Genomic DNA, 10022 nt, shown 5'->3' on the forward strand with positions numbered 1-10022 from the left:
TGGCCCGCTGTAGGATGAGAGACCATGAGGAAAAGAAGTGGGTCATCCCAGGTGAGGCCATCCTAGACCAGTGGTCTCGGTCAATCCTCCTGCCGACCACAAACTTGTGAGGAAGCCCACCTGGGAGTCAGCCCAGCCCAGCCCAGCCTGCGGCTGCCCAGATGACTTGGAGACTTGAGAACATAATAAACGCTTGCTTTAAGATGCTAAGCTTTGAGTTGTCAGATAACCATTATTTATACTGCCAGAAAACAGATACAGCCCCAAACTGAAGATAGCCCAGATGTCCCTCTGTGTGGGGCTGGTGGTCCTGCAGTATGATGGAACACCCTGTGGCCATTTAAAAATGAGATTGATCCGGCCGGGCGCTGTGGCTCACACCTGTAATCCCAGCACTTTCGGAGGCTGAGGCAGGCGGATCACGAGGTCAGAGATCGAAACCATCCTGGCTAACACAGTGAAACCCCGTCTCTACTAAAAATACAAAAAAATTATCTGGGTGTGGTGACCAGCACCTGTAGTCCCAGCTACTTGAGAGGCTGAGGCAGGAGAATGGCATGAACCTGGGAGGCAGAGCTTGCAGTGAGCCGAGATCGTGCCACTGCACTCTAGCCTGAGCGACAGAGCAAGACTCCATCTCAAAGAAAAAAAAAAAAAAAATTAGATTGATCTTTGTGTACCCACCTGGAAGATGTCCATGATATACTAGCGAGGGAAAAAAGCAAGTGTCTGATCAATATGTATGCTATGACACGATTTTTTTTTTTTTAGAACCATCTTTGTATAAGAATATATAGAACAGGGACAGGGACATCTCGGAAAAAGCTGGCAATGAGACACAGCAAATCATTCACAGGGGTTGCCTCTAGGGGAGACAAGAGGGAGTTTGATGTTTTTTGCTTTCTTTCTTGTAATTTTTTTTAAAAAATGAAGATTATTTGGAAGAAAAACAAAGTTAACATTTCCAAAGACTGTGTGTGTTGAAATGGAGGCCAACTACCCACACAGGGATCTCCAGCTTTTTCTCCTCTGCCCCGGCTCTCTGGCTTTGCCTCGACTCCTGGCCCAAGCCCACCCCTCTTGCTGCAAATCCCACAGCCTAGGCTCCCCACAGCCTCATAAAATTCCTCAATGGCTTTGCCATCACTACACATCCCTCAAGCCTTTAGGGGTTCACTTTCAATACTAGAGCAGGAAGAGCCTTTGGGATCAAGTCTCACCTCTTCATAGCACAGATAGAGGGAAACTGAGGCACGGAGGAGGGAGGGATACACCAGAGGCTTCTGTGAGGCTGCATTGGAGCCAAGGTGAGATGCGGGGTCCTGAGGACCTGCCCCCATCTTGGGTGCCCAAGGCCAATGGTGTCCCATTACAGACCTCTGCTGGGCCCCATTTCCCTCATATGGGGCCTGGAGGATGAGGGACAAGCTTTGTCCCTTTTGGGAGGAGACGACAGAGTTACTGTGAGGGAGAGTAAAAGGGACAGAGGCAAAGAGGAGGAGGGATAGGGTGGGGCGGGTGCCAGTGCCAGCCTCAGCCCAGAGCCTCCGGCAGCAGCCAGATAATAAGCAGGAATAATAGAGGAGAGAGAGCGAAATGTCACACACGCTTGGTGCCATTAGCCACCAGAAAAGGGAAATATCACAGAATTAGGCCAGCCTTTGTTTGCCTTTGTGGAGGAGGAGCGTGAGGGGGTCTTGGCTGTGGGTAGGAGGGACTGTGCCTCTGGGGATGGGCCTGTTTTCCCGGGGGAGGGGCAACGAGAAGAGGATTTCACAGCTGGGGCTCTGGGACCCTTGGGCCTTCCAATCCCCGGTTACTGGGCCTGATGTGACTCAGAGGTGGGTGGTGGGAATGGGAACAGGGGAGAGATGGGACTTGTTCCACTTCAAAACAGACACCGAGCTCAGAGGCCTCCTTGCTAAACTGCCTTTGCTGTTGTTTGTTTATATTTCCCTAGTTATTACCCAAGTCACAGAAACACCCGGGTAATAGCTGTAAAATTACACACTCGTAGCTAATTCGGGTACGACTCTTGGCATAGCAGCCGCGTTTTAAGGAGAAATAAACAAGGCCTGAAATAAAAGTCGGCAGGAATACAAATCTGCAGCAACGAGGCTGGCTCCCCCTTCTCCACGCGGCAGCCAGCGCGTGTCACTCCTTCCACACATGCGCGCTCACACGCACCGGTATGTGAGCCCACCCCAGCCCTTCACATCCATTCCCTCTGCACTCTGACCCCGCTACCCACAGAGCAGTCGAGGGGGTTCGTTCCACTGTCAGCCTCCTCCAACCAGAGCCATGTCCTGGGCTGGGCCAGGGTCCTTGTCTTTGCAGATCCAAGCTGCCCTCTCTGTACCGACTCCCGTCCTCTGTGGGTGCCCACGTTCCATTGTCTTCTAGCCAAGGAGACTCACCATTCATTCATACACTCATTCATTCATTCATTCATTCATTCAAGTGTTTCTTGAGCAACGACTTTGGCCAGGGACAGTGCTCTAGTGATCGGTAAAATATAGACATTGGTTTCTTCTCAGGGCTAACATCTGTTGAAAGAGATGGATATTAGACAAAAAAAAAAAAAAAAATGAATAAATATGTAATAAGTTAGGGTAAGAGTGTAAAATGAGAAAGGGAGGAGCTTTTGGGGGTTTAGGAAAGCCCTCTTTTAGGGGAAAGGAAAGGCCTGGATTGAGGCCTGAAGTGGGAGCTTGCTGAGAGCAGAGATATTTCAGATGGAAGGAACAGCTCATGCTGTTCAGAGGCCTTGAGGCAGCATGGCCAGTGTGGCTGGCAGGCAGGGAGCTGCGGGGTTCACCGGCCCAGAGATGCCTCACAGGTGCTATCAGCCACCTTAGGAGCTGGGAAGGATGATAAGGTTTTAAGGGAGGGGTGGTGGTGAAATGAGATCTGATTGATGGCTTTGAAAGATCTTCCTGCTTGGCTGGGAGAAGTTTGCAGAGGAGTGAGAGCGGGTGAGGAGCTGGGGGAGGCTGTTGCACTCATTCTGGGGAGAGATGACAGCAGCCTGGGACAGGATGGTGATAATGTGGACATGGAGAAAAGGAGGGGTTGAGAGAGATCCTAAAGGCAGACAGGACTTGGAATTTGGGGTGAGGAAGAAAAAGGAGTCGGGGGGAGCCAGTGGATATAGGCACATCTCCTGAGATGGGAGAGAATGCAGGAGGGGCAGGTTTGGGATTGTGTCTGAGGCACATAGAGAGGGTGTTTGAGGCCCCGCAATGTACAAGGCTGCCTGGGAAGACAGAGAGAAGAGAAGGTATTTGGACATGTGTGACTCCCAGCTCAGACCCTCTGTGACCACACCTCCCTCCCCACTGTCACTAATAAAATAAGAATAAAAGTTGTGACCACAGTTTGCTGAGAGGATGAAATCAGCTGTCAGATGTCACCCCGGTTGCGTCCCATTGGACTCTCCCAGGTGCACATGCAGTGGGGCTGCAGTCGGTCCCTGGAGGGAAGCAGAGCTGGAGCGGCCCCACTTGCCCGTGTCGATGCTGCCCTTGGGATCTGCTCAAAGCCAAGGGTCTGTGGCCTGGGAGGTTTTGGAAAGGAGTGCTCCACATGGCAGATGGAACCGCAGGGAGACCCCCAGAGTTCACCCCTGAGATGGGAGAGCTGAGGGTTGACGGGGTGGGTGCAGGAGGAGGGCAGAGAGAGAAGATCGTGGGCTGGACAGGGGGCACAGCCATGACAGCAGGCAGGCTGAGAGTTGGGCCAGGCCACAAGGGGGTCTCCTATCTCTGCCAGGCAGACCTGGGCTGCAGAAACTAATTAGCACAGAACAGTGTCCTAATGTGGCCCTCTGACTCCAGCTCACGCCCACACCATGTGGTGTAAGGGAGTGTAGGCATGTGAGCACGTGCTAGAGGTGGGGTGCGGGGCTCCCTCCCTTCCCCACTTCTCCTCTCCTCTTGAGAGACCTGGGGGCAGGTGAAGGACCCGGAGCTGGGAAGCAGGAGGCCCTTGTTTGCCACAGTCCCCAACTCTGCCCCATCCCAGTCTCCCTGTCTGAGGATTCGAGGACCCACCAAGCTCCACTGCACCCCTTGCTTGTCGACCTGTGTGTGTTGAAGGACATTTTTCTCATGTGCATGTATTTTCCATGTTCCTGTGTATTTGGGCACATATGGAAACACACCTTGTCTCCTTGTCTCTTGGCGGAGCTCTGGGGAGGACAGAGCTCATCCAAGGACATCTGGATAAAGGAAGGCTTGCCATGCATTGGGGAAAGAAGTTTGGTTTAAACATCATAAACCAATCTAGGTTCCAGGACCAGCCTTGCCACTGATACGCCCTTCAGTGCTGGATAACTCCCTCGGGACTGGGTGACTATGATCGAGGCTGAGGCAAGCAACCCTGGGCTGTGAAGACCAACCCAGCAGTGTGGGTGGGGGGCATGGGCAGGAATTCTGGGGGCACAGTGGGGGCAAACAGTCCTAGGCCCCTACCTGTCATGAATGTACTTGTATGACCTTGTCATTGCTCCACGTCTGCAGTATGGAAAGGGTCTCCCTAAAACACTCAGGATTTTTTAACAACAATGCACTTCTCTGAGCTCTGCGCCTTCCAGAGCTCCCAGGCTTGCAGGGAGAGAGGCACACAAACAATCACAAGCCAAAAGCTGTGACAGAAGTTGGCACGGACAACTGGGTCTCCCCTGCCCCCAGCTGGTTGCCCCAAGGCCAGGCCTGGTTTTTTTTTTTTTTTTTTTTTGAGATGGAGTCTTGCTCTGTCGCCCAGGCTGGAGTGCAGTGGCCGGATCTCAGCTCACTTGAAGCTCCGCCTCCTGGGTTTACGCCATTCTCCTGCCTCAGCCTCCCGAGTAGCTGGGACTACAGGCACCTGCCACCTCGCCCGGCTAGTTTTTTTTTTTTTTTTTGTATTTTTTAGTAGAGACGGAGTTTCACCGGGTTAGCCAGGATGGTCTCCATCTCCTGACCTCGTGATCCGCCCATCTCGGCCTCCCAAAGTGCTGGGATTACAGGCTTGAGCCACCGCGCCCGGCTCAGGCCTGGTTTTATACCCCCCTCAGTTCCCTTCGGCACCCAGAGAGGACTAGGGAGACAGTGGCCTCAGAAGTAGTTTAAAATTTTTTTATTATTTTGAAAAGGGATTACATTCACGTGTTTCAAAATCCAAACGAGATAACATGGCATAGAGTAAGAAACCTTTCCCCCTTCCTACTCTGTAATCCTGCTTTTCATTTCCTGTGTGTCCTTTCAGAGCTCCTTTTGCTTTCAAAAGCAAATACAAATAGGGGCAGCTTCTGAATGGATGGCCAAGTGACTCTGGAGCTTCCGCGCTGTGTGAGGACTGGGCTTTCTGTCCCTGTTCACCCTCAAACCCAGGCTGCAGCCACCACACGGTGAGTATCCATTGGACACTTTCAAATATTTATGAAACACTGATGAATTTTCTCAGTCCGGAGTTGTAGCTTCCATGGAATTTGGCTTTATTAGCCAGAAAGTCAATATTTTTCCTGGGCCACCACAGAAATGCACACACTTCTGTCTTGCCTCTGGCCCTGTGGACCCGGCTGCCCTGCCTGGTCAGCTTCCTGCTGGTGGATCATGACCTTTCTGCTACTGGGAGCTGGCAGGGAAGGACTCAGAGAAGCCAAAGCTCAGGGCTGGAGCAGGAGCTTCCGGTGAGGCGGAAGTTTTGCGCAGACTCACTGGGGGTCTTGGGCAAACCCGTGTCCCTCCCTGAGCCTCTGTTTCTCAACCCGAAAATGAAAGGTCTGGCCGATCACTGAGTTCCATTGCCACTTTTTGCGCAAGGGAAGTCTCCCAGGCTTTCCAGACTGGGGCCTCCTAAGTGCGGGGCTGGGTCTGCTTTTCCTCCTTTCTTACCCACAACCTCCCACACATAGGGCAGCTTGGCTTCGGGCTTTTTCTTCCTCGTAGTACAGCAGATTCTGGCTTTGTTATTTTGGGAAGAAGCTGTTTCCATGGGATCTAAGGGGGCCATGGCCCCGAGAGACTGAACCCCCAGGCCTTATCCCAGGTTGTCCCTGGCTTGTGGCTTCTTGCTGGGGCCTGAGGGAGCAGCTGTTACAAAGCTGATGGGATCGGAGTCTGATCAGGGGGAGGGATGGCCACAGAGCATGGCTGATGGAAGGTTGTGAAAGCAGAGCTGACGTTTCCATAACCCTGAGGTCAGAACAAGGGCAGCAGTAAGAACTAATGAGCGTGGCTGTGATGGTGCAGAGAGGGGCAGGGGGAGGGAGGCAGCCAAGAGCAGCCAGGCAGGGGGTCCACCTGGCACCAGGAGAGCTGTGGTGGGGCCTCCAGACCCCCGTGCAGCCTTTTGAAATGTGTGTGTGTGCATTCAATTTTATGATCTTAGGATCTTAAAAATATTTACACATGTATTCAGGTAATCCACGAATACATTTTCACCACAAAAACTCAAACAACCAGCATATTACACAGGAGGCTTCCTGTCCTTGCGGAGCAGCCTCCACCATTTCCCATCATTAGCAGTTTGACATACACCTTGCAGACTTTCCCCCACATAGCGTATTAATATACACAACACTGGCCGGGTGTGGGGGCTCATGCCTGGAATCCCAGCACTTTGGGAGGCCAAAGTGGGCGGATCACTTAAGGTCAGGAGTTTGGGACATGGCAAAACCCCGTCTCTACTAAAAATACAAAAATTAGCCAGGTGTGGTGGCGCCCACCTGTAATCCCAGGCTATTTAGGAGGCTGAGGGAGGAGGATCGCTTGAATCCAGGAGCCAAGATCATACCACTGCACTCTAGCCTGGGTGACAGAGCAAGACTCTGTCTCAAAAATAAATAAACAAACAAACAAAACCATACAAAATACCTATATGTTCACAGATATGGTGTTTTTTAAGTAACATAAATAAGATCCTACTGATATATCTTGCTCTGGAATTTGCTTGTTCCCCATATGTTTGGGAAAACGTCCCATGTTAAATGTAGATCTACCTTACTCCTTTTAACTGCTTCGAGGTTTTTTTTTTTTTTTTTTTTTTTTTTTAGACGAAGTTTTGAGCCCAGGCTGGAGTGCCATGGCAGGATCTCGGCTCACTGTAACATCCACCTCCCAGGTTCAAGCGATTCTCCTGCCTCAGCCTCCTGAGTATCTGGGATTACAGGCATGCACCACCACACCCGGCGAATTTTGTATTTTTAGTAGAGACGAGGTTTCTCTATGTTGGTCAGGCCGGTCTCAAACTCCTGACCTCAGGTGATCTGCCCGCCTCAGCCTCCCAAAGTGCTAAGATTACAGGGGTGAGCCACCACGCTCGGTTGCTTTGAAGTATTTTTGTGCAAATTTTTTTGGGCCTTCATTCTTTTAACAATTTTCCTATTAATGGACATTTGAGTTGTTTCTGGTTTTTGCTATGACAAATGGTGGCGCTGGGAACATCCTTGATGATCCTGTCTTCCTGGCCCAGCTCAGATGTCCCCTCAGCCCCCAGGTGCACAGGGCCCACCTGGACAAAGGACAGTGCCTGATCCACATACTGCCTGAGTAGGAAGGGGCTGAGGCCTGCCCACTGCCCCCTAGGGGAGGAGCAGAATGTTGAGCCCAAGAGCTGATGCATGTGTGGTGGCATTTGGGTCCATGAGATGCCAGTAATGGGCTCATCTTGTTACCCCTCACATCATGCCATGCCTCTAACTGCCCACTGTCTCCGGTTCTTGCCCAGGACAGCCTCAGAGGAGGAATCTTGAGGATCTGTGGGTGGATATGGCACCACTGGCTGCAAACCACATTGATCTGAGGGGAGCTTGGGGCTTGCCTGGGACGTCCACGATGGGCACCCTCCAAGGTCACAGCCAAGGTAAGGAGCAGGCAGTTCACCTTCTCTGAGTGCTTGCTCGGTGTTGGGCACTGTGCTGGGGCATTTGGATACTATTTTACTTCAAGCCTGGGCAGTAGCAATGATTCCATTTATAGGCACTGGTAGTGTGGCTCAGAGAGGTGAGGTGACTTGCCTCAGGCCACACAGCTGCTTTGTCTGACTGCACAGCCCAAGTCCTCCCATCTTCCTTTGGCCTTTGGCCCCCTGCCTGCTAAAGCCAGGTTAAAGTCCCACAGGCCTCTTGCCACCCTGGCGGCTGTCAGGGGAAGCAGTTAGGGGTGACGGACCATCTAGGATCCTTGGTCTGCCCAGGCCTCTCCCATCATGGTGTCACTTGGCATAACAAGAAGCATCCCCCAGGATGTGGACTGGCATTGGAGTGGTGTGGGGCCCAGACAGAGTTGGACCAGCAGGTCCAAGTCTGGGTTTGGGGTCAAAGGGCAAGGAGAACAGCCAGAGACCCTATTGGTGGGGTGTGAAAAGTCCAGGCCTTTCCTTGACTCTCCGTGTTAGGGTCTAGGGCTTTCTTCAGATTTTCCCAAGTATCTGGGACCCTAAAAGAGGTTCTGACTCTGTGGACTAAGGCTTATTCTCCGGTGCAGGGAGGAGATGGTTCAGATCGACCTCTACCCTGACTCAGCACACACAGCTGTACCGTCAGGGGCTGCAAACCAACATCTCTCAAGACCTTCCTGGAAGCTGCAGCTGGACTCCCTGTGTACCCCAGAGGAGCATCCCGGGAGGCCCAGGTCGGAGCTGCTGGAGGGTCCCTGGGCTCTGGGGGACAGAAGAACAGGCGAGCTGGAAGCTGTTTTGGGGAGCAGGAGGTATGAGGGCAGTTGGAGGGTGGCACAAGGATAAGTCTCTTGTTTCTCTCTCTCTTTTCACCAATGGCACTTGGCAGGGAGGAAGAATCTAAATGTGGCTTGCTGGGCTCTGTGGATCTGGCACTGGAACAGCTGTCCAGGCTTTGGGGCCCCCGATACCCCTACTGCTCTCCCTCAGGCCCCAGATCTGTTTGGGCCCCCAGTGGGCAACCGCTCTGTGCTGGTCCACCTCAGGGAAATATTCTGGTGGTGGCAAGCTCTGCCCTGTTCTCAGAGAGCTCTGGCCGGGCCTGGTGGACAAATCCCAGGCCAAACCATAGGATTTGGACTCTGGGGCTATAGGAGTTCCAGAAAGAGGAATAAAGAAGCAGCCCTGAGTATCAGTCAGTGAATGTGACCTGACATTGGCAGATGGCTTTAGCACAGGCTTCCTGGATGGGGAGGAGGGAGACTGCACTGAACAGGTTTCTGAAGCTTGCGCCCTGACGCCAAGCATTCCACCACATCACTTATAGAATGTGCGACTATGAACAAGGGATTTTGCTGCTCTGTTCTACAGTCTCCTTGTCTATGAAATGGGAGTAATAGTAGATTCGAATCCAGAGGGTTGTTGGGAGGATTCCAAACGTTTGTAGTGGTGCCTAGTGCAAAGCAATTGCTCAACCAAGATGAGCCACCAGGTTGCTCTTTCCATCACTGTGATTAGAGGATGGAACGAATAGGAAATGGTGGAGAAAGGAGGGGCAGGCAGCCCAGGTGGCTGCCGAAGTGGGACTAACAGCACCAAGGCTGGTCCTCCACCTCTCCCAGCACAAGAAGGGAAGCACAGGCTTTGAAGTTGCTGAATTATCTAGGGCCCCGCCCCAGCACCCATACTCTGGGGACCAAATTTTGCCAGCTTTTAGCCCCAAGTTCTCTAATGACTGATGCCATCGGTTCTAGGTACAGTGAATGGATTGGGAAAAATGTCTGGGGCCCAGGGCGGAGTAGAAAGTAAGTGCATGTTTGCCTATTGTGACTGTGCAGAAGACCACCTCCTCCAGGAGGTGATGGGTGGGTGCATCAGGCTGAGTCAGTCCACAGAGCCTCAAGAGGCAGGACAGGTCCTTTCCAGCTTTGGGCCTCTCTTTCCTCATCTGTGCAATGGGAAGGTGTGGCTGGACCAGGTGACCAGAAAGGCCCAGCTGTGAGTGGCTGTCTCTGGGCTGGCAGTCCAGGGCAGGAGCCAGAAGTGGAGGATTGCGGGGGCGGGACTGCTTTTGAGGAGGGCCCCCCAGAGTGGAAGGGTGGGCAGAAGGCCGGGATAGGGCAGAACCTGTCCCTCCCTTC

At 52.5% G+C, this 10022-nt stretch overlaps 1 protein-coding gene across 1 annotated transcript; it reads left to right on the plus strand.

Annotated features, from left to right (window-relative positions):
• The first annotated feature begins 5182 nt into the window (after window positions 1-5182).
• On the plus strand, window positions 5183-9238 carry LOC111529147. The gene is made up of 3 exons (XM_023195969.1): window positions 5183-5389; window positions 8469-8662; window positions 8771-9238. Exons 1-3 carry the CDS (start codon window positions 5295-5297, stop codon window positions 9082-9084), a joined length of 603 nt encoding a protein of 200 aa, XP_023051737.1. The 5' UTR covers window positions 5183-5294; the 3' UTR covers window positions 9085-9238.
• Window positions 9239-10022: the final 784 nt, after the last annotated feature.

Source organism: Piliocolobus tephrosceles, chromosome 6 (genome assembly GCF_002776525.5).
Source record: "Piliocolobus tephrosceles isolate RC106 chromosome 6, ASM277652v3, whole genome shotgun sequence".
Taxonomy (NCBI): Eukaryota; Metazoa; Chordata; class Mammalia; order Primates; family Cercopithecidae; genus Piliocolobus; species Piliocolobus tephrosceles.